The sequence below is a fragment of the Mus pahari genome, chromosome 17 (genome assembly GCF_900095145.1).
Source record: "Mus pahari chromosome 17, PAHARI_EIJ_v1.1, whole genome shotgun sequence".
Taxonomy (NCBI): Eukaryota; Metazoa; Chordata; class Mammalia; order Rodentia; family Muridae; genus Mus; species Mus pahari.
The window spans coordinates 37,132,552-37,158,062 of NC_034606.1; the positions used below are offsets into that span (position 1 = coordinate 37,132,552).

At 46.3% G+C, this 25,511-nt stretch overlaps 1 protein-coding gene across 1 annotated transcript in view; it reads right to left on the reverse strand.

Moving 5' to 3' along the window:
• Positions 1–25,511, reverse strand: part of Col22a1 (collagen type XXII alpha 1 chain) — a 232,623-nt gene that overhangs the window by 174,688 nt on the left and 32,424 nt on the right. The window contains exons 4-8 of the mRNA XM_021217030.1: positions 17,780–17,854; positions 10,946–11,057; positions 8,370–8,493; positions 4,515–4,790; positions 431–511 (exon numbers count right to left, since the gene is read on the reverse strand). Of these exons, the coding sequence (XP_021072689.1) occupies positions 431–511; positions 4,515–4,790; positions 8,370–8,493; positions 10,946–11,057; positions 17,780–17,854 (668 nt within the window). The remainder of the gene's footprint in view (positions 1–430; positions 512–4,514; positions 4,791–8,369; positions 8,494–10,945; positions 11,058–17,779; positions 17,855–25,511) is intronic.

A 25,511-nucleotide genomic window follows, 5' to 3' on the forward strand; every position in this document is an offset into this window, starting at 1 on the left:
GCCAGTAAGGAACATCCCTCCATGGCCTCTGCATCAGCTCCTGCTTCCTGACCTGCTTGAGTTCCAGTCCTGACTTCCTTTGGTGATGAACTGCAGTATGGAAGTGTAAGCTGAATAAACCCTTTCCTCCTCAACTTGCTTCTTGGCCATGATGTTTGTGCAGGAATAGAAACCCTGACAAAGACACTAGGTCATATCACTTGGCTGGAAGTTTTGGGGTCACCCTGACTGAGGCCCTGTTTAACTTGGTTTCCCCCAGATCACACTGTATAAATGGTTAGAAGTAATACATGAATTCAGAATCCACACAAACACACTGAGGGTCCAGTGCCGCCCTGGCCCCAATCACTAATTCCCAAACCCTGAACCCTGAACCCTTCACACCCCATATGCCATACCCATCTCCAGCCCACTCTGCATGTCTGCTCACCGGACCCAATGGGATGTCACAGCAAGTCTCCAGTTCTGCATGTCTCGAGTCACAGTAAATCACAATCCGCTGCAGGTCAAACTGGAAAGCAATGTCAGGAGAGAAGAAAGAGCTGGAACCTCCATGGTATCAGACTGCTCACATGCTCTTAGGATCCTTCTGAGCCTGTGCTGCACGGCTGGGCTGTACGGGAGACTCTACATAGTCTGTGTACCCAACTGCCATGCAGAGAAACCTGCCCTTGCATGTTTTCACTGTACCTGAATCGTGGCCTTAGCCTAGCCCTCTCACCCCCATTCCTCTGCACTATAGCCTGTGTACCTGGCAGCGAGCTGTAAAGTGACCACAGGCCTGGAATCTGTCTGCTTTCTGGGGCCGCAGACTCTTCTAGTCGGAGAGCAGCCTGCAGAACTACGGCCTTGAGCTCTAGCTGAGGCTGTCACATAGTAAATAAAACTCAGCAAACTGCTGCCTGCCCAGGTTCTATGCACAGTTCACCATGTTTTGTTTTATTTGTTTGTTTGTTTGCCAGCTCTCATTTCTGAACTGACCTGGGCCTCTCCAAGCAGTACACTCTTTCCCACACACTCTGCCCTCACAGCCCCTACTGCCCAGATAGACCCCTCCCTCCTACTCCTGACAGGCAGGCTACCCTCAGCTTCCATCTTCCTCTCTAACTGTCCAGGTTCAGGCTCACCGCTCCCACTCACCCTGTCCATCCTCCACACCCCTATGCATTTCCTTCCTTCTCCAAAACCCCTTTCCTCTGAAACAATAGAATCTCTGTAGGACCTGTGGGATGAGGTTCGGCTCTCACTTGCCCCCAGCTCTGGAGCAGCCCCGGGACACAAGAAAGATGTGGCCCAGGCATGGGATGAATAGCAGAAAGAACCTCTAGCAAGGAGAACTGGTAAGGGAGGGGCTCTGCCTGTGTGGGGCTAGGGGGTCTGCGTGACTTCAACCCTCTGCTTCTACCATGTGCTACTGAAGGCGTACACCCTCGTGACCCTTGACTCTCTTCACCAGGACAAGAGCAGATCTACTCACATCTGCTTCATTTCCTGTAGAGACAACAATTCAAACCAGAAGAAACTGACAGAATGCATATTTTTTTTTGAGCAAGGCCAGTCTCCAGGTGATGGCCTGCTTTCTACATTAGCTGTAATCCGCTGACTACAACTTGGCCACCAAACAAGGCTATATAGAGCTGAAGTTCGGAGGGCACTCCCCAAATCCCACCACTGCCTTTGACCCTGTTACTCCAGGTACCTTAACCCTTCCTGCCTATTGCCTTCCTAAGTCCTAGAATTTCCACCCGTTCTATCCTGGGTCCCATTCCTGTCTCAGAGCTATGCTTAAATTCTGTCTACAGCAGCCGTGGGCTCAACTATCTCCAGGATCCACTCATGGTTCCAAGCCTCCCACCATATCCCACGTGCTTGCTCTCATCCAATGGGCCTTTGCTAGCTTCTGTGTGGAATCAGGTTATAGATGGTTGTGAGCTTGAGCCGGGGCACACCAGGCTGAGTCTCAGGTCCAGATGAACTCAACTATCATGAAGCCACCTCAATTCTCTGATCCTTCATCTGCCCTTCAATGAGAGGTTGTCACAAAGCTATAGAGGGACTCAGAGGGCACAGTGCTTGTCCCACATCAGGCCTAGACAGGCCAAGGCCTCTTCCCACCATATCTAAGGCCCCAAACCATATAGCCATAAGTATCCTTGCCCATGTAATTGGAAGGATATAAAATATATTGACTCCCCATCTGAGCTACAGAGGGCTGTCAGAGGCCCAAGATTTCTTGGCATTAGATACTAAAAACACCTTCTCACTAATGGAAAGAAAGAAAGGGAATGAGAGCCGCCCCCGCCCCACTACCACTTAAGGAACCAGTTAAAGTTCCCACAGGGACACTTCATGGCTGACTACGATGACCAAATTCAAGAGTCAGGGTAGGACCCAGACCTTCTACCCCAGAACAAATGACAAGCACTGAGTTGAAAGAGACACTGACCACTGCGCTCCCCCCCCTTGTGAATTTACAAATCGGGAGCATGTCCTTCCATCTCTGTGCCTGCCTGGCTTTACCTCCTAAGTGGCACTAAGTGATATCACACAGCACCTTGATGTTGCCACAGAGTGAGGAGCTCAGAGTTCACTGTGACCTTATAAGGGCTCACTGCCCAGGGGCCACCCGCGTCTGCACTGGATGCACAAACCAGAGTAGAGGGCTAACAGACACTGCCCCACACTACAGTTCTAGATTCTCTCTAGTTCTTAAAACCCCGATCCTGGCTATACATCTAAGATGGGCTGGGCTAACAGCAGGGAAGGGAACAGCCTGATAATATTCAGGAGACTGATCCCTGTCAAGGAGGAAGACCAGACCTGCCTGCATTTGCACTTCTGAGAGCCACTTTAAGGCAGCTAATCCCAAGGTAGGACAATGGGAACTGACCAAAAGGGAGGACGCCTGTTAGAGTGAATCCCTGGGTTCTATAGTCCATGGAAACCTCTTCTGAGGCCCTGGAGAGAGGCAGAGGCCTGAGGGAAATAAGCAGGAACTGGAAGGAGAAGCCTGGAGCCCCTCAAAAGGAACAGATAAACGCTCAGAGTCTTAGGGGTCTCCAGCACACACCAGCCTCAGAAACCCAGATCCTACACCTAGGAGCAAGCCTCTCTCTATTCCCTCGGTGGGTCTGAGTAACTACCTACTCACCAGCAGCAGTTCATTAGCTCAGGAGTTGCCTCTCCAAGAATCCCACTGTATTCTAGCCCTACATCCATGTACTGACCCCGCACACTGACCCCAATTAAGATTCCTGCCTCTCCTTGTGGAGAAAGAGGAACACTCCTCCATTGCTGGTGGGATTGCAAGCTTGTACAACCACTCTGGAAATTAGTCTGCCGGTTCCTCAGAAAATTGGACATAGTACGACCGGAGGACCCAGCAATACCTCTTCTGGGCATATACCCAGAAGATCTTCCAACTGGTAATAAGGACACATGCTCCACTATGTTCATAGCAGCCTTATTTATAATAGCCAGAAGCTGGAAAGAATCCAGATGTCCCTCAATAGAGGAATGGATACAGAAACTGTGGTATTTATACAATGGAGTACTACTCAGCTATTAAAAACAATGAATTTATGAAATTCTTGGGCAAATGATGTATCTGGAGGGTATCATCCTTAGTGAGGTAACCCAATCACAAAAGAAGTCACTAGATATGCACTCACTGATAAGCGGATATTAGCCCAGAAACTTAGAATACCCAAGATACATTTTGCAAAACACAAGAAAACCAAGAAGGATGACCATCGTGTGGATACTTCATTCCTCCTTAGAATAAGGAACAAAATACCCATGAAAGGATATAGGTACAGAGACAAAATTTAGAGCTAAGATGAAGGGATGGACTATCCAGAGACTATCCCATCTGGGAATCCATCCCATCATCAGCCACCAAACCCAGATACCAATGCACATGCCAGCAAGATTCTGTGCTGCAAGCATCTACCTTCTGGCTCTGCTGCTCGCAAACAGGGCATGTTCTACTTTGTAGCCTTTATCCTGTAGGCATAAATTAACCTCCTTTAGGAAGCTACCCACATTCTCTCTCAATTCCACCCTCATTGCTACCACACCTTGTTTAGTTTGGACACCCAGCCATAAGGCTCCATAACACACAATTCCAGTGTCTACTGTGGCATTTACTTAACCACACTGAATGATCTCAATGAGTCTTCCATAGAAATCCTGGGTTTGTTAAATGCACATATCTTTTTTTTTCTTTCCTATTCAGACTCAACATAACTGGCTGCCTACCGTCTATCAGACAGGCAAGCCTATACAGAAGTCAGAGAAGCAGCATCCATCATGGTGAAGCTCGCACTGTCTCCAACATACAGTAAGCAGGCTGCTTTCTGAGTAAGAGTCCTCTCTCCTCAGAAAGTCCATGTGATGATTCATAAATAGATAATACATCAGAACTACAGATGTGGGGGACATTGAGGCACCTAGAGTCTGAGGTCCCCTCTGGTAGCCCTGGCCCTAACTTTAAGAGCCTCTCAGGTACTCACATCAATGGGCACGCTGTCATAGAGACGTTTGCCAATCACAGTCTTGCCCTGGATGTCGATGTTCTCCCTCTCCTCAATAGGCAGTGTCTGAACCAGCACACAGTCAATGTAGAGGGACACATTCTGGGCCTGGATGCTTAGAGCCATCTTGTGCCAGTCACGGTCAAAGAGGTCATCAACTCGGGGGCCTCGGAAGACCACCCGGACAGCATCCTTCATGGCACCCACAGCGTTGTACTCAACTGCCTTGTTCTCACCATCCAGCCGGATAGAGACCTAAGGAGACAGACACAGAGAATCCTTGAACATCACGGGACAAAGCATAGACAGAAGTGGGGAGGGCAGAGTCAGTCCTGAGGATACGGACACACCCAATTGTGACTCTCTCACCAAGATGCTCAATGCCATCTGGCCTGAGGCTGGTCAGCTACCTTTCTGGGTACAACTTTTCCTCAGCATGAGGAGAGCAGCAGCCAAGCTGCTGCTGGGTAGTAGGTAGACTAACTGTGCTCGGCACTAATCAAAGGTTTCAACGTGTGAAGAAAGAGGCTACAGGGACTTCTGTGAGACTCCCAGATGCCCAGTGAAGAAGGACTGAGGCATGGTACTAAACAGAAATCCTACAAGTTTCTGTGATTCTTAGGACCTTGCCCTAGGCAATATAAATGCCAAGTGCCAGTCTGCGGGCAGATGGGCCACCTCTCCTATCTCTCATCTAGAGGACTCAATGGAAGCTCTCAGAGAATGAAGCTTCGTGTTGGCCGTGGCTATCGCAGTCACTCCTGTCTGCACACTCAGCCCTCTGTAATCTTCTGGCAAAGATCAGCACTGTTTGGCTTCTCCAGAATATAGCGTCACCTTCAACGTTCATGTTCAAGAACTGCACAAACACAACAAACAAACCCCCACACAAAATGATCTCACAATGTTTTATGTGCATTTACGATTTTCATAGCGACCCGTGGCTGCCCAGAGGCTACCGCTGCAAGAGTGGTCACTTTTGTTTGCTTTGGGGGGAGGGGAGATGAATAGTCACGTTTTCAGTCCTGCTTTCATTTCTTCCTCCCCTCCAGGATGAACACACTGGGTGACAGGGAAGCCAGGTGTGAGGAACCCAGCAGCAAATGGGTTCAGACTCTGGACAATGTGTAAACACAGGGCATTAACTACCTTTAATCTTCACCTGCCTTGAGAGCCTCCTGCCTGCATTTTTCTGTGGTTGCTAATCCAGGTTTGCTTGCTCCCCTTTTTCTTCCCCCACATCCCCACAAGTAACTCTATCCACGTCATCATTTTATTTATTTATTTATTTTTTAGTTCAGCACATTAGATAGTGCCTGATCATCCCAAACCAAGAATTCATTTTAACACTTTGTAATCCCTGACAGGTCATCCAACTTCTCTGCACTGTTTTTTCATTTGTAAGATAGTATTGATATCGGCACTTCAAGGGTTCGATAGGTAAGTATACATGTAAGCACTTTACATAGTACTTCTATGCCAGGCTCTGGTCTAAATCTTAATTACAATAACTTAAGCAGGTAAGATCCCAGAAACTTCAGTCTTTTCTAATGATCCTAGTTTGCTTCCTATTGCTCTGATAAAGAATATTCCCAGCACAGCCCTGGTCTTCTAGATTCTGCTTCTGGCTCAACCTCCCTTCCACAAAACCAAGGGGTACCTCAGAGGTTTAACTGGTTCACATGCATACATATTACAGATATCATAAATAGCTGAAAAACAAGGGTCTAACTTTCTAATCACCCAATATTGCACATATGATGTAACTTCCATGATAGGAAACAGTCCTCTATTTCTTCAGGGTAGTCTCACAGACCTGATTCCTGGCCCTAACAATCTTTGAAGATCACTGAAGACTTGGCTTTCCCTCCGATGTTTCTGTCTATAGCACAAAAGAAAGAAACACAGGCTCAAGAAGTGTGTCCAGCAACACTAGCTGGGTAACCTCCTGGATTCCACTTCATCTCTCAGATACATCAGCAAATGGTGATAGCTCTCTTTCCAAGATATATCTAAACTCTGTTCAATCCAAAAGGAGGGGGCAGCAGTCATGGCAGACAGAGAGCACAAAGCTCTGCAAATACCATGAAAGAAGAGACCCAGACTGTGGAGGTGGTGTGGGCTCACCAGACAAGAATGTCATGGCAGGTGCCCCAGTCCCACCCTGCCAGACCAGAGGACTTGGAAAAGCAAATCTATAGTTAACAGGCATTGGCAGCAGAAAGGAACCCAGAACCGACAGAAGCCTGTCAATGCTTTCAGTCTCCCCCCACACAGGAAACTCTATCCCTCCAGGGTCAGCACTGAAAATGAGCTTGTATCTCTGCGTGACTGCAGATGCTATGTGTGAGTTATTCAACAGGACTGTCAGACAGGCTTAGAACAAAGGCACAGACTTGGGCCTTAACAGCTTTGGTTCAAGTCTCAACTTCTGCTCTTATTATCTGTGCAAACTCAGGTCAATTCCTGAGCCTCTCTATGGCTCTTTCTTTCCCTGAGATGAGAGTAGTAAAACCAGTCTATCTGCAGCACAATGCAGGGGGTACAGTGCATTAAGAATTGTGAAGCATTTGAACCATACCAAGAGCAGCTTTGTGTTTGTGAAGAGTGAAAAACAGTAAGTCCAGTCTACTCTTTATTCTATTCTGTTCTGTTATATTATATTCTATATTCTGTTCTGTTCTATTCGACACTATTCATTCTGTTTTTCTATTCTATTCTGCTATTCTATCTTATTTTACTCTACTATATTCTGTTAGGATAGAATAAAATTAGCAGCTGAATGCCCTGGGCATTCTCCACATCACCTCACAATGTTTTTAGCATCTTGGTTGCATCGTTTCCTTTACTTATTATATGAATGGAAGGGGAAAGGAAGATAGGCAGAATGGAAGAGAAGGGCTTAGAAGGAGGTAGGCCAAGGGAGGGGAATAAGAGGTAGATGGGGCTGGTTGTCTCAGACAACTGTCCACGGTTGTTGAAGACTGATTACTTAGAAAACTTGGTTTTGTTTCAACCCCACATGGAAACCAAGGGAGTTTCTCCCAGCTAAAAAACGAGAAGGTCTACCCATGCACATTTCCAATGAGAGGACAGGGTTCGGGGGTCAGGCCTTTGTGCCTGAGAACAAGTGGCATTTGGCTTGCTCGAGAGTGGAGGGTGGTGCTGCTTTCCTCTCAAGCTGATGCCTTGTGTTGACGACGTTGGCTTTGAGAGTCATTCCTCCTTGCTGGACTTGGTGCTGATGAGGAACCATGGAACTGAAAGCCAATACTCTACAGGTGGGTAAAAAACGAGGGTTTGGAATTGCACATGGGAGTGAACTGAAGACACTCTTCTTGTATACAAGAGACCTACTCATGACAGACCTACTCATAACAGACCTACTATATATACATTGGATTGTGCTTGATGCTGTGCAAGCATGCTTTTATTAACACCTGATTCTTTCACCAACTGTTCACGATAAGTACTCTCCTTTCCCACTTTCAAGCCGAGGAAGCTAAGACTCACAGGCAGTCCTACCACCTGACACTGAGCAAGTTTCTTCCAATGCTTTATGAGGTCATCAATGGAGAAGGCGCCAGAGGCGGCAAAGCACGCGTTTATTTCTTTGGTTAGACAGAAAGTCTCAGAGAATAGTAACCGGATCTCAAACCTTAGAAGGTCTAGCCAGGGAAGGAAAAGGAGCTAGACCTATGGGCTCCACACACTGGACCCCCAACTTCTGTCTAGGCTCAGAACTGAGCATCTTGCAGGAAACACAGTGGTCAAGGTTGTTTCCTGGCAGAAGGACACAGAGCTTGTCCTGGAGCCGGGCAGCACTGCCTATACCTGTGGGATGCCATACTGGTCAATGACTTGCCAGATGTACCAGTCTTCTTTCCGTGATGTTTTCCGGAACCGGAAAGTCGTGACAAAGGCATACTCATCAGGCAGACCCTGGGGAAACACATCTCTGAAAACAAAGAGAGGCAGACAGCGCCAGCATTAGTGTAAAGAGCAGAGAGTTGGTATCAAAAGCCTTCATGTCTTCTCAGTCACTAAGTCCTGGCAGTGTGACCCCTAAGGATGCTGAAACACTCTCCCCCAAGCTGTACTGAAACCTCTTACTAAAACAGTGTCTTAGTGAGGCTTTCGATTGATCAGCACTGTGGCCCCTTCACTGCCTCTGCCCCCACCCTCAGTGCTTACCTACTGTCTCCCCAGCTTTCCAATGACTGATGGTCAATAAGTGCTGAATGACCCTCCCCCAGGAATAGTTGCCATGGAGACTTCCAGCCTTCACCTCTCCTGTTCTGCTCTTGTGTTTAATCAGACCTGGGTTCCTAAACCAAGTTGTTATGGCCTCAGTGTATGTCTTCACAAAATGCATGTGATAAAATCCTAATGCCTAGATGGTGAAGGGTCAGTCATTAGGTAATGAGACTGGAACCCTTTGTTAAGAGAACCCACTCCTTGTTGTTTTTCATTTCTAGCAGGTGGTATTACCACGAGAAGACACTATCAATGCAGACCTGGCCTTAGGCATCCAGTTTCTGGCCAGCTCTTTCAGAAACTTCAGCCACTTAGGAATCACGCATACTATACAGAATCGTCAGCAAGACATGGGACATCCTCTTCTCTTTACTAGTCCCTGGGTTCAACCATCATTACAGGGCAGCTCTCTCCTAGAGGTGGCCTCTACTCCAGGGACTCCTTAAACTGTCCATCCTCTTCCAAATTCAGTTGCTATGGAGATCCCAGAGCCAATCACTCTGTGCCTGCCCACAGCATCTTTGGACCACCTGTCCTTCCATCTCCACCAATGTCATGAACAGGAACAGAAACACTGAGCTTCCTCCTGACCTTCAGTTCAGCCCTTCAAAACAATTTTCTTTTCTTCTTTCTCCCCTTCTCTGTCTTTTCCACCAGAATTTTGCAAAAAAGGTAACTTGCTCTTCCAGAGCTCATTCAGTCATCTCTCACCATCATCTTCAGCCAAAGCACCTACCCTCTGCTCATGTGGGGACACTAATGACAAATCCCTGCCCCTTACCTCCTACCACAAAGCCACCAGTAAGATAGGCATCCTACAGAATAAAGAACCATGAAAGCTGTCAAATGCTGTTTTCATGCAAAAGCCTTTCTTTTCCCAGACCAGACAAATTTTCTCAGAGGACACTGGGGGGCTCAGTTCCCATGGCAATGGAAAATACCAAGTAGCATCCGTCCCCTCCCTCTGGATGACCGTGACACTACCAAATTTTGAGACTTCCTCTGGTGGATACCTGTGTTCTAGCTAGGATTTCCGTACTATCAAAACAAAGTTTAACCCATTTTTTGCATTTCTTCGATAAATCACATACGGATTTCCCAAGACATTAATCTAATTCTTAATTTTAAAATGAGTATGTTGAAGGACATAGTATAATGAGGACATGAGTTTTCATCTTATTCCATCCTGGAAAGAACTTGTGAAGGATGCGTTTTGATCTTTGCATTATAAATCAGGGAACCTGGACTCTTTAGGGTTAACTCAAGGGATGTGGCAGATAGAGTTCACACCCGAGGGTCTGGTCTCTCCATAGCTTTTCTCTTAACCACCAGCCAACTGTTTTTTTCATTCTGCAGAATCTGGCCAGGAGGAAGCCACCGTCTACCCTGGGGGTGGAAGACTGCCTCTGAAAACACACATAGCAATGGTTTTGCTGCTGGAGGAGTTGGAGGCTGTCTGGCCAGACAGTCAGGAAGGGAAGTGGGGCAGCATTTGGGTTCCTGCTTCTTCGATTTGCAGATCCTCAGGGATCCTTTATGTAGCTAAAAACTTAAAATCTAAGATGGGTCCTCACTGACTCTCCACACATGTACCCAAGCAGAGGAGACACAGTTGTTCAAAATCACCCTCTAAGGCAGGACATCATGAGGATCATATCCAGACAGGAGGAAAGGAACCCATCACCTTCTGAACCTAGGCTTCCCTCAGGAGTTAGGAACTCCTTTAATCACCAGGGATGTAGGAAGAGACAGGAAATCCCCACCCAAGACCCTTTTCCTTTACTACTCACTTCCTTCATGAACCTCTCTACTGTTTTCTTTCTGAAAGCACTTTCTTATAATTTTGGATTATCTCAAGTGTGTGTACCCAAACAAAAGACACACACACACACACACACACACACACACACGCACACACAATGGATGAACACAAAATGACCAGGAAATCAGTGGTGCAATGATCAGGGAACTACAAAGGACCAGTTTAATTCCCAAACCGGTAGCTAATCTGCATCAACTTAGTGTGACCTCACCAGGCACCACGAAGTGCATAGTGCATTACCATCAGCTCAGTGCTGAGTGATCTCCTGTGGTTGGCTGCACCCCGTTTCCCAGGGCATCCATAGGTTCTGGAAGGAGAAAGGACCACTCACTCAGTTCTCTGCACCACAGGGAAGGAACCCAGCCGCACATAGGAACTCTGGGCTCCGTTTTCTCTCTTCCCCAAGATTTCCTTCACACCGAACAAATCCATCAAGTCAAAACCTGTATAAACAGAAAGTTGGGAGTGAGTTTGACAGAGGAAGAATAGGAGAAAGACATGAAACAGCTAGTTTGCTCTCTCCAAAGACAGTTATCCTGCCTACAAAAGGTGGGAACTTAGATAGAAGAACACATATTGGGAAGACAAGAGCAGCCAAGCTATGAGCCATGTAGCATCAAGTCCAGTGCCCCAGGATAAGGCACTGGGGAATGCAGACAACCATTGTCACACTGGAATGTAAGAACCAAGAGCATCCCGGTCCATGGTCAAGTACAAGACAAATGCAGGTGTTCTGGTTCCTCCTACTGTCGGGGGACTTCTGTTCTAGAAGCTCAAATGTGGATGCTGAACCTTTAGAAAAGCTCACAACTTAAGATTTTCCTTCCCACAGCCATACTGCTGCCTTTTACTGGGATCTTGCTTGAACTGTGGTCCTGTGGTCCTGTGATCCGTAGCTTTGAAATCTCATGACTTTAGAGAGAGAAATGTGAGCGTGAAATAAACTGCCTTTGCAGTATTGCCTTAAGGAAAGGTGAGTACGTCAGCTTGCTTTGATTTCCCCTTAAGAGATGAGAGTCACTGTCGGTGTAGAGTAATTATGTCCATGGCCGTGGGCTTTAAACTTGGGGGTGGGGGGTAAGTATGAGGGTGAAAGTTGAAAGCATCTCAGTCATATATTTATGAGCATCTGGCATATTATATGACGGAGCCAGCAATGCTCTTGGCTGTTGCTCAGAAGACTTAGGTGCCCAGTAGATGAGTCTGTTCTAACAACGACATGAGACCCTGGGCGTACATCATTCAGTAAGTCATAGGCGACCTGCTGAGCAAAACTCACCACACCTCCAGTGCATCCTTCCTACATCTCATAACAAGATGTTTCAGCCAAGGTGTCTCGGTCAATCTGGAGAGTTGCAAAGTCCTGCAGCCTACGCCTACCAAACCCTCCAGAGAGCAACGCCTGTGCTAGATAGAGGCTGACAGCATGATGGAATTCAGACTTGGGAGCCCACAATGCTCTATGTCTCCCTTTAAAATTCAGCAGACAAATCTTGGAGGACCACACCAGATGCTGCTCACTGAGTGCCAGATGCTCTGAGTAACTCTCATCCCTGACTGGCAGCATGAGTACTTCCTTTCCCATAGCAAGCACTGAACAAGACTAGCAGAAGGAGAGGGAACGTTGGTTCTCCCTGGCCCTGGTCTGCTGGGACCTTAGCCAAATCACTTTCTCCTAAGACATTAGTTCTCATGTCTGTAAGCTGGGTGGAACTTGAGATTGGTTGCCTTTCATGTTTTGCTAGTGCCTAGACCTATCCATCTCATTCTAACTTTATTCATCATGGCCTAGCTTACCTTCTAAGCACACTGCACTTCCTGTGTAACAGTGAGTTTGAATGTCCAGTATACATGCTGAGAAGGAGCCTTCAGCTCAGTGAGCATGCCTGGAGATGCAACCTAAACCTTGTCTGCTGACAAGGCAGAAAGAAGCACTCCCGTGCACACCAGGAGAAGGAAGGGTCTCAGAATGTTTCATGAAGCCAAAGCTCTCTATCCCCTCACAGACCCTGTGGAAGCTGTCTGACTCTGTTGAGCCTGCTTTCTTAACTAGAAAAAGGAGATGATTTCTTACTGGGCTAACAAGACATTTAAATCCAATAGTGTCAATAGGTTCTTGAAGGTAGCCAGAGCCCAGTAATCACTCAGAGGATGTCAACAGTTCTCTCTGGAGTTTGTGAAGGGAACCTGTAGCCATCTACCCTCTTAAATCCATGACATAAGAGCCTTTTATCTCAGAGATAGCACCATCCTGACTATGCAGGACCAGACTCCAAAAAATGACCAAGGCAGGCCACGAACTGCTATAAAGCTTGTGGCATGCAACTGAGGGAGGTTAAACTCTTAAGAGTGCAGCCAATCTCTTCTGCAGTCAGGGTGCCAGACTCCCCAACCAACTTAGAGTAAGAGCTGGCTGGGTGCCCAGGGACTACTGTCTGAGCATACCTACAGGCAAAGGGACCAGGTACCCTGAGGCTCTAGACATGTTATGACAACCACAGGGCTTGCAAACAGGCCCTGTTCCTGAAGTACACAGTAGGGACCTAGCAGTGGAAATGACTGCTTGGGGTGTGGGGACCGACCTAGAAGCTTCTGAATGGTCCTCAAACCAACACCAGGAGGAACAAGGTCAAGGGACCTAGTAGGACCTGTTTGTGCTCAAAGAAAAGTAGAATAGATTAGAATGGTAATGACCTGGGCTAGCCCTTAAAGTGGTCTGAGCAGTGTCTTAGTGGTTCCTGTCAATCATGGTGGGGGATGGGGGCAATTGCCTCTTGTCAAGGGCTGCTGCCTAAAGAAAGGATTCTACACAGTATATTTGAGGCCCTAGGGTTTATGGCAAAGGGACTGCACCTCTAGGAAAGCTGCTAAATGACACTAAGGGGCCAAATGGGGGAGGCCTAAAGGGAAAGAGGGTGTCTGCCTTCAGACATGCCTGGACCTGGTCTTGATTAGAAACGCAGAAGCTCCAGAATGCTGTGGTCACCCAGCCTCCACTGCTGCTCTGAATGCCAGGGTCTATGGCAGCTACAATCCACGCAATATGACCGCCCTTGGAATACAGGGCTTTGGACCAGGAAACAACACGAAACTCAAGGCCACCAGTGTTAGGTCTCAGGCAATCCATATACCCCAAAATGAGCTCAAGGTGGACTCTAGGAGGATTTCTAGTGGTTAGCTAAAAGACACTATTCCTCAGGGACTTGTGAGACAAGTCATCTATCTGCCCACTAAAAGGAGCCATTTCCCCTGTCTCTGGAAAAGGAGACACATGGCTCTCTACTTACACCTACCAGTGGCAGCTTTCAACATGTCAAAGTCCACCCTAGCCTCCAGGTTCTTAACTCCCCTATTCACATGTGTTTGTTCTACATCTCAAAGCCCATGATGGCCAGGCTCAACCTGCCTCTTCCCCAAACTCCCAGACTTCTCCAGTTCACAGAGTTCCCTCCCCCAGCCACTCATCCTCCTTATAACCCATTCTCTAGTATCCTCTCATTTCTCCACCCACCCTCAGTGTTCTAGACTGTTCCTGACGCCTCCAGATGTTTTCCCTCTCTTATCCATAATAAAAACCTCCCGTTAACAAAGTTGCACTTCTGCAGTTTCTTTACTGCACTCCCTCACACCAAACATTACCCAAGACTGACTTGGAGATCAGCTTACGTGTGATGCAAGAGGCCCCATCTCAAAAGGAAATTAAAACAGAGAAAAAGAAAAAAAAAAAAAAAAAACAAAAATGTCGTTATTGGTTCCAATGAAGTCAAAGAATTGAGCGAAATAAACTTCCAACAGCAAGCAATTAACTAAGTGACAACAGAGGGTGGGTACCGAATTACCTATAACGACAAACAAACAAACAAACACCTCAAGGGCTCAGCTCAGAGGAAGCCAGAAAGCTCTTGGATGGTAAACTGTCTCTAAGGCCAGGCAGTCTCACATAGAACAGCAGTCATTGAATTAGAAGCATCTCAGGCGTTGTGATGCCTCATCACCACCGAGCTGACCACACAAAGGGAGACCTAGGCCACTGCAGGGAAGTTGTATAACACTTACAGGGGCAAAGAATCGGCAGAGAAGTCATTAGAACTGGGGGCTCTCAGAACACTCTTCAGATCTCCTGTTGTACAGATGGGGAAACTGAGGTCCAAAAGAAATCGGAAATTTGATCTGCAGCCATCTGTCTAACAAGCAGCAGGCTTATCTAAAATATAATGTCAGTATCTTTTGTCTATTCTGTCTTGAGTTTTGTTTGCTTGCTTGTTTGTTTTTAATTTTTCGAGACAGGGTTTCTCTGTGTAGCCCTGGCTGTCCTGGAACTCACTCTATAGACCAGGCTGGCCTCGAACTCAGAAATTTGCCTGCCTCTGCCTCCCAAGTGCTGGGATTAAAGGCATGCGCCACCACTGCCTGGCTGTCTATTCTGTCTTTAGCCTCACTTTCCCAGGCTGAATGATCCCTAAAATGTGACATATATTTAAGAAAATGCCTGGAAGCAAGGACTTTGAGAGCTGCATTTTTCCCCAAAAAGGCATCTTTGATTTATCAATTACAATGCCACTGACAAACTGGAGGATAATCTCTATAACTCCCTCTTTAGCCACAATGTAGCTGGGACACTTTCTTGAGGCTGGTACTTATTAAATGACATTGGAGAAAAAACGGGGTATCTGTGCACCCAAAGCTGCACACACAGGAAACTATTGTCTGTGTTGATATCCCCCGGATCCCTATCCTATACTGTGATTCATCTCTGAGAGATCACAGAGGGAAGGGAAGGTGTCAGAACTCCACTGGCTGTGAATGGAGGGAAGAAGAGTCACAGCAGAGAGTTTCACATCTATCCAAGTACCCAAAGCAATTTCCAGACGGTTCCTCCTCATATACCACAGATTAGGCCACTTGTTCAAAGTTCTGCACAGTCACATAAATAATCACATACATATAGACATGAGCCAGATCCAGAACACATCGAAGTCCATGCACATGCATGCATGCACACATCACTCCCTCTGAATCCCTCAGAAAGAAACAGAAAAGAAACAAAACCATAATGCTCTTTCTTTTTTCAGTCTGCAGGACAGGAATGCTTCAGACTCCTCTGACTTACACACCTTGTGCTAGAATCTTCTGTTCCTTCATCTTCTGCTCCGTTACCCCCTTTCCTCCTTCATACCTTTATCATCTCTCAACACATTTTTTATCCTTTGTCCATTCTCCTTCCACTCATTCATGTTTTTTTCACTTAACTTTAAGCTTTTCTTTCTTTCATGTTATCCATCTGTCTATCCATTCATCCATTCAAAATACATTAAATTCTTTCCACATGCAAGAGGCACTACCCCATACCCTGAGGACAGAGACGAATGTGCAGAGAGAGACAGGTCCTGATTTCAAACAGCTCGTGTGCTTGCAGAGAAAGTAGATGGTTTTTGATACCTTCAGATTGAAGTGCTTGGCTGAGAATAAAACGCAGAAGCGGCTACCCTCTGAACCCTAGAGTAATCACTGTGCATCACACAGATTTCCCAACTGTGCAAGTACGATGTGCATCTCACCTGCCATGTTAGTTAAGGGAGAAAATGCATGGGCTCTCAGTAAGTGGTGCTGGCTGCTGCCCTTGATGTTATCAATGTCACCACTATCATAAGTGCTCCCAGCATGGGCATACACATCAAATAATAAAACTACTTGGGAAATGCTGTTCTAGAAGCATGTGCCTCACAACGCCGAATGTAGACAAAGCAGCCGGGTAAGAATGGGCTTTGAAAAGGGACTTCAAAGGAAGATGCTCTGCACAGAACTGAATAGGCACACTCCCCAGGTAGAAATGGATAATGAACTGTCTGAGAGCACCACTGGGGAATCACCAACGCACAAAGTGGAAATGTCTAATTCAAATTCTGCAGGGTTTTTCCCACCCTGGGCAGAGCGTCTCAGCTACAAACAAGCTCACGTCAAAGCGTCTGAGTTATCAAAGGGAATCAGTCAAAGTCACCTTCATCTTGTGAGTTGGACAAAGAAACTGTGGCAGTGACAGCACCCTTGAGTAATCACTGCCTGTCATAACGCCCAATCAGCAAGAACAGACTGGCTGGCTCTGTCTGCTGTGGCTTCCTCCAGACGGAACTGGAGTTGTGTGGGTGGGCAAGACGGTGCAAAGGCCACTAAAGCATGCAGCCAGTTACCCAGCGGACTGTCACGCTCTATCACACTGGATCCTTCATGGAAGCCCTGGGAGCCAGGGTCTGCTATGCATCTACAAGTCACCCCAAGGATCATGCACTGGCCTGCCTGGCTCTGCATTGTCATGGTGAAAGATGCTTCAAGGAGCATCAGTTCTTCCCCCGCACAGGCATAGAAGCCTCTACTACAAAACTCCTCAGACTCAAAGATACAGATGTTGTACTGCTATAGTCCACTGGGCACATAGAAAGGACAGACTGGAGATGTCTGAATCATACCTAGTCTCAACCTCAGGTGCTGGCTGACGAGGAAGGGAGCTATGCACACGGCTGGGACTGAACCCAAGGAAAATGAAGGAGGGATGAAGGAGAAAAGGACCTAGTGTCAGGGGACAGATGTTGGTGAGAAAAGCAGAGGAGAAACAAACAGACCACACACTCTAAGTGCTAAATGGGACTTGTGGCCACAGGAGAAGTAACTAATGTATAACACAGTCAGAGTAAATGCAGACACCAACACTCCACACTGCAAGCTACCATGACCCTTCTGCCTGGCATTGTTGGAGATGGCCTTTGAATAGCCCCTGAATGCTTCTCTCTGCCTCTGGTCATCAGTCACATGTCTGCTCTCCCATCCGTTGAGTTTCCCATCCATTTATGATGCTGATCCATCCATCCCCCTCCTCTCTGAAGTCCCTCCAGTTATCCATTCATCCACTCAATACTTGTCATTATTGGCTGGCTTATTCACCAATTCCTGCTGCACTCATTGGAATGAATGTTTTTAGAAGGTCCCATCCTGCCAAAGGGAACACTGCATACAGTTCCTCACTGTTGGGGCAATCATTGCTCCCTGGATGGTTCAAACCATTCCATCAGGACACTGGTGACAGATGAGACTGAAAAAAGAGTCAGGGAGGCCACCCTTACGCCTATAAGCTGCACATGAAAGCAGCCCTGTGTATTGGAGTCTCTCTTACCTGTAATTTCCTTGGTTCCTCCATTGGTGTGTTTAAACCGATCTCCTTCTACCCGGACACTAGGGCAGAGCACATCTGAAAGAAGGGAAAAGGAAACAGACAGATGAGAAAACATGCCTACCATTTCCCTGTGGACTGGGAGAGCAGCAAGTCCCACTCTACCTACAGTACAGAGGTGGACAAGGAGGGTGCTGGGCACCTCCTATTCTTTAACTCTTCTGTGCACGTATGTCATTGTTAAGCATTGACTCTAGATATGATACTACAGCAAGACATGATCATGGCATGGCCCACACCTCCACTGAACTCACAACTTTATATATCAATAGGAGCCACATTCAAATCAATATTAGCAACACAAAATCAGGGGTCAGGGACACCAGGACAGTGCCAGGAGACTCAGGCCACAGGTTCACCTGCTAGCCTACCCAAAAGTTCCTCTGAAAGGAACAACAAATGTAGAAATGATCAATGGTATAAAGGCTTAAAGGTGATTCATGGAACAGGAGGGATAGCATTAGTATTGAGGATGGAAGGGGAGGGTAAAGGAGGAAAGAATACAGGGAGGGATAAGAATGAAGACCATTCAAAGAGTCACATGGAAACACGCACGTGTGTGTGTGTGTGTGTGTGTGTGTGTGTGTGTGTGTGTGTTATGGATATTGATGGATAGATAGACACATACATACATACATATTAGATATATGTACATATCTAGATATACATAGATATATAGAGAGAGTTAAAATGGAGTCCTGCTAGATAAAAATGTCAATGTTTAGGTTCTATACTACAGGCTAAAAGATAAAATAGCCTAGTGCCACAATGGGTTGTCTCTTTGGGAGTTGTTGTCCAGTGGAGTTACATAGAAGCCCTAAACATTACATGCTAATGTCAATGCTACTCCCCCAAAACTTGAAGACCCTATTGCTAAAGATTCTTGAGTCGTAAGACATGGAGATAGCAAGCTGGCACTGATCTGGAAGCTTCATTCCTGCTGGCTACCTTCCATAGAGCTGGAAAGTGGCATGCATACTGTCAGGGGAAAAAAATTGAGACAAAGCTTGCCAAGCTATTGCCCCCGTAAGCTACAACAATGACTGTGCTGGCCAGACATGTCCAGTGATATAATAGCAGCATGAACCTTATGGAGGAATCAAGTGCTTTCTGATTGCATTTAATTCCACTCCACAAGATGAACCCCATGCCTGACACTACAGTGGTCCAGGAAATTATGAACAAACAGGTCATGGGCCCTATTGGGTAACCTACTACTATTATTCTGTTAAATGAATATAGTATTAAATAAGACTTCCAATGACTTACAATAATACCCATAGATTAATGTATCTGTTCTACTTGTAGTAGAGAGCAATTAACACAGAGTCCCTCAAATGGCTAACATACAGAGATGAAATCACGAAGTCCTCAGCCCTAAATGGAAAAACCAGATCACACACCCTCCTCCAAAGGTTCAGGGATCATTGCAAAAGAGATGAAAGATTTTAAGGGCCAGGGGTGGTAGACAATTACATGTAAACAGTGTTTACATCTAGACCCATTAGGGTAGCTGACTATATGAGCTCAGAACAGCTGTGGCAGCATGCACAAAATCTGTGCAAGTTCAAGCCAGACCAAATCCCCAGCATGGAGAGGAGAGACTGGCACAAAGTCCCACCTCTTGCTAAGATGCTCCTGGAATTTGATAGCTTCTGAGAAAGCAAGAGTCAGCTCTCTTTAAGAAGGTGTCCCCTGGTGACTCTCTCCAGTGGAAGGCTAGACACCCAAGAATATATGGGCAGCACAAAGGGGAATTGATAGGCATTCTTTGGTTTGATTTGGTTTGGTTTGGTTTTGCTTTGCTTCGCTTTGTTTTTTTGTTTGTTTGTTTTTTGTTTTGTTTTATGTTTTTTTAATAGCATACAAATTTGGGTTGGTAGGGGAGGCTGGTGGATCAGGAAGGAGTTCAGGCTGATCGTGAATATTATCAACACGTTGTACAAAATTATCAAGGAACTAATAATTTTTAAGGAACAATGTGATTGAGCCCAACAGATAAGAGAACCAAGGGAGATATAGGCTGAGGAAAACCAATTTATGGACGTATAAACACATATGAAAAAGCTAGGTCAGTGGGCCATTCAGCAAACAGGAATTGTGTGCCAGAGGGTGGGAACACCAGACAAGTGTCACTTGAGCCACCTTATGGTGTTTCAGCAGCAAGTCCTATGAATTTAAAGACCAGAAGAAGCAAAATACCTCAGACAGAAACCATGGAATAAGTCATCTAACTAAATATATATGTAACACTACACTGTACAAATATCTTACCTTGAAGTCTTTACAACTCTTCAACCTTAAAACGAAGTTGAAATGTAAAGGAATTCTTAGGTCTCTCTGAGTGGCTCAGAATGAACATTAGCTCTGGGTTCCCATGTGCTTAGTTCTAGCACCGACTGCAGGACTCACCCACCATTCAGAGGACATTAAGTCTACCATGATGCAAACATCTTAGAAGGGGAGACCCATTCCCAACACACACTTCCGGGGCTGCCTTGGGAACTGAGCTGGAGCAAAGAAGCACTGTCCTAAAGTTAGCCCCCAAGACACCTGCTAACCTCCCTGTAACCCAGCCCTGCCCAGGAAGCGATCTAGCTATCATGTATTATTATTGCAATTATCAGCCTTTTCCATCATCCCATATGAGTAGCAGCTGGTCACTTTTCCTATTTGGGGTCACGAACATTTGAGTGTAGGGCTGTTGGGTCCCATTAGCCCACAGCAGTAGGGAGAATGAGTAGACGTGCCCTACTTTCAGGGATGGGTTTTAATGCTAATCCTACAAGGCACCAACCTGTCTGACGACCCCATGGAAAACATTATTTTGGAAGCAGCACCAGGCTGTCTGGCGAGGCTAAATCTGAGGGAAGAAGTGGGGCACTGGGCAATATTTAAACAGCTCCACCCAGGACAGCCTGCAGCTGTAGGGTGGTGAATGATTGCTTCGACTCTGGCAGCCCTCCAGAAAGACGAGTTTGGGGTGGCCAGGCATTAGAATGAGTCTACACTGTAAATGAGGTTGACTCAAAAGGCTCTGTCTAGGATGGTGAGTTAAAAATCCTAGAGGCTAGGAGCTAGAGCCCAGAGCAACCTATATCACTGAATCACATCTGTGTGAATCCCAGGTTCCAGGAAGGACCTGATTAGAAGACTCAGATGGCAAGGCCGATCTAAAGATCACAGACTCGAGAGAATGGTTGTCTTGTTGGAGGAGACATCTACACTGCTTTACGGAATCCTTCCTGAAAGAACTGCAGAGTGTCAAAGGCCTTCATCATACATCCTTGCTAAAACTCCTCCATTCAATAGGCCCAAGTAGCAATTCATATCTCGCCTGGTATGTCAACACAAATAACAGAAGGCTCCAAAATAACTTCCTAGCCAGGCTTCCCAACAATGATAGTGGCCTTGGGACTCACCCATGCTATGTACCCCAAGTTTTCTATTTTCAACCACAACTCCCCTCTGGCTAGTCCACAGTTTTGAGAGAGCCTGGCAACTTTGGGTGCATAAGCCTACCGAGCAGAAGTATCTTACTGCCAGGGGTGGGGTGGGGGTGGGGGGCTGAAAGGTTATACCAGAAAGATATTGCTGTCCCTGTTTCCTAAGGCTATGATATGAACAGCCTCCGCCACAGGCTCCTACTGCCATAAACTGGGGGATACCACCTCGTCTTCCTGTGATGGACTAAAACCCTATGAAATCGGAAACTAAAATAACTATTTCCTTCTGAAAATTGCTTCCCATGTCAGGCCACAGTGACACAAAAAGTAGCTAACATGGCCTGCTTTCAGGTAGGTAGGCATGGTTACCCCAAACCCAGTTCAGCCATCATCCAGTTCTTTGCAGAAAGATACCTTCATCATCTTCTGTAATGACCTATTTGTTTCCATAGTCATTATTTGTTCAACTGAAATATGGACAGAGTTCTAGATATGTTCTAAACACCCACCTTGTTCAAAGGACACAGGGATGAATAGCAGAACATACCACAGCCTTGCCTTTAACAGCTCGTGGGCTGGGGTGTTCCCACTCATTCCTGCCTGAAGAAGGATCCCTCCTAAGAGAGACTAAGTTACAGAGCTATCAGAACAATGCTCAACTCATTGTTATGGGAGTATGCTTCCAGTGAGTGACTGAATCTCAGTTACAGTACATATGACCACTGAGTCCATTGTACCCAGGCCTCTGCTTTAGGCCAAACAGAAACAACCCCTGAACTGAGAGGGAAATGTGGCTGGTAGACTGAAGTTTTTGATGTACCCTATTCACCATGATTTTGGTGAGCTAATGTGATCATATCACAGGCTCCAAAGTACCTGGCTTGGGGGTTATGACAGTCACTATTAGCCAACAACTTAATTCCCACTGTTTACTTCTTTTGGCTGCAGAAATGACAGTGTTCTCAACCATACATACCCAATATGAATAATCTGTTATTACTTATATCACTATAGTTGAGCTTTTCTCCCTTTGCAATGGAATGCATCCAAACTTGCAAAATCCCACTTCTGAGCTTCCTAAGAACTTGGGATAGAGCACTCTGTGGAAGTTTGAGTTTCTGAATGCGGTGAGGAGAAGTAATAGGTTATGGGAACTAAGGCATTATTCCTCTGGGAGAGGAGCTACTGACAGAGCAGAGTCCCTTCATTACCCCACATACAGGGGTTTATCTGATAATCACTGAGGATCCACTTGAACAGTAGTTCTGGAGTTAAACCAGGGACTAGAGCTGAGGAATCAAAAGATATACTTAATAAGTTCCCAGCTGGTTGCAGATAAGGGTGACTGCAAAGTCCCTGCTCCCTCAGGACCTTCTCATCATCTCCATTCTGATATTCATCCACTGTACTCTAGGTATAGAGCAAACGTTCATGCTTCTGGGGAGAACACAGGGATACTCTTGTCTTTACACAGATCAGGCTCCATCATGCCAAGAGCTAATCAGAGGCACTGTCCCAAGGCTAATACTAGACACATACTTCAGTCTTTCTGAAAAATCACTTGAACTTACTTGCCCTCAATTTACTGTATAGACAAGGAGCCCATTTTTTGCATGTTATGGATGGGAAAGGATTCTGACGTCCTGTCCTTTATGTTGGCACATCCATGGATCTCTCCACAGGACACATGATCATACTACCTTTTGGTCTCATCCAGATTTTTTTTTCCAGTTTAGAAAAGAGGAGATTGGCAGTCATTGTGAGCCCGTTGTGTGCCAGTCACCTGACCCAGAACTGAACCCGCACCACCACTCTAAGTAAAATTTGCTCCTATCACACGACCAATATCTAAGAAAAGCTGGTGAGCTCATCAAGTAGGAGGAGTGCCTATATTTAAACGCCACCTTGAATCTATGTCCCTGTAGTGGAGATGACAGGTCCTGGGCCATCAGCAGAGACAACGGAGGCCAGGCATGCAGCTGGTGCCTGGCTAAGGACAAGACAAAGCATTTGCTGCTCATCCATCACCTTAAGGGAGGCACCCCTCAGGACAGATGACCACAGGGAGATGATGATATGCTGAGTAGACAAGAGAAAGGGCAGAGGAAGGAAGGGATGACTTCCCAGCCCAATTCCTCCACTGTTCCAACTGTGTCATCTAGGAATTGTATCTTCTCTCCTATTTTACATAGGCAGCAGATACTGTACCATATACAACAAAGTTAGAAATAACATTAATAGGCATTGCGTCCCTCATAGCTTCCCAGGAACGGGGTGGTCATATGTCTAGAATTAATACTGGGCATGCTGTGTGGGTTGTTTCTGGCTTCTTCACTACTCAATTGGGAGACAGCATCATCTCCACGACCAGAAGACATATGTAGATGATTTGCTGCTCAGCGTACACCCTTGGAAAGCATGTCAAAATAATTAACATATTTAATTGCATTCTCACCACAGCTCTATGAGGTAGATGTCCTTAATTACAGATGCACAAAGAAGGGTATGCAGCAGGCAGGAGCTGCCCAGGGCTCACACTGCTAGAAGGTGGCAATTCAGCACCAAGTCTCCTATATCTGGCCCTCAGCACAACATAGTCTCTCTAGAGGACTCTTGTATGTCTACAAAGCCTGCCAATACAGCATCTTCTGAAATACCCTCTAGCTTTTGATCAGCTCTGACCTACAGAGGCATCACTGCCAACTCTGCACTTGTAAGATTCATTTGCTTATGCAATGGGGAAAACGAAGCTCAGGGATATTAAGAAATTTATCCAGAATCACAAAGCCAGCAAGTGGAGCAAAGTAGAGACAGGTACAGGGAGTCAAGTGTAAGCCATTATCCATCTGATCATAGCCTTGGAAAGTATTTTCGATATAAGAGAAAACCAGCCCATTGTCCAACAGCAGTCACACATGTGCCCTCATGTAATCCCCTGAACAGGGCTTCAGGGGAAACATAATTATCAGTAATCTACAGTTGAATCACTTGTGAAAGGGGGGATGTCAGAAATCAGATCCAAAGGACACAGTGTTGATCATGAGAGAAAGTGACTACCCAGGAACCTGAAACTGTTTTGATGCCCAGTTCCACCCTGGCTACCTATTCTGGGACATTTTGGACATCTGGCGCTAACTTTCTCTGGGGCCTTTGCTGACTCGTTTATGTTAACATGAAACAAGCTAGAGCCGTCTGAAAGGAGGAACCCCAATTAAGAAAATGCCTCCATAAGATCTGGCTGTGAAGTATTTTCTTAATTTGTGATTGATGTGGGAGGGCCCAGCCCATTGTGGGTAGTACCATCCCTGGGCTATTGGCCCTGGCTTCGATTAGAAAGCATTGTGAGCAAGCCATAATGAGCAAGCCAGTAAGCAGCATCCCTCCATGACCTCTGCATAGCTTCTGCCACCAGGATCCTGTCCTGACTTCCTTCAGTGATGAACTGTGCTGTGGAAGTGAGTCAAATAAACCCTTTCATTCCTCCCCAAGTTTATCTGGTTCATGGTGCTTTGTCACATCAATAGTAACCCTGTCTAAGACAAGGCCAAAGTATATGAGTTTCTGTGCACAAGCCTTGGCTCCTCTGGCTAGGTGATCCACACCCCCTAGGACTTCTGGACTGTAGAGGTATGGACATGGTGCCAAACTTCTGGAGAGCATTTATGTAAGACTCAGAGGTAGTCTGCTAGGCTATGTGGCAGACAGAGTAATACTAGGAAAAGAAAACCTGCTAGAAAGTCCAGACAGCTGTGCTTAGTGGTCACATAATCCCTCGCAGGTGTAGTGAGAAGGGAGAAGACAGAAATGAGCCTTCCATAATGGCAAACCTACACTGCCACATTTGAAGAGTAGAGTTCGAGATTAAAGGATGACAAGGTAGGGTCCTGCAGAGCCATCTCTCCTCTCTGGCACCAATCACATACCTCTTGCTGCATAAGGAAAATCCAAAACAGAGTTGAGTTGGAAGAACTTGACCCCAAGGCTGAGAATAAAGAGCCCTAGGTTAAGCAGGCCATAACCAGTCCTTACGTGCCTACATCCAAATACTTAGAATTATCACAATCAGAATTCCCCTCTATCTGAGATAAAGGGCAAGTGGTCACTGCAGAGGCAGTACCAGGCATCACACCTAGCATCTAGTGAGTCCCACTCATTCATTTATTCATTCCTTCAGCCAAGACATATTTTCCATGTGTCCAACCCATCTGTTACAGCTTGTGGAAGGAATA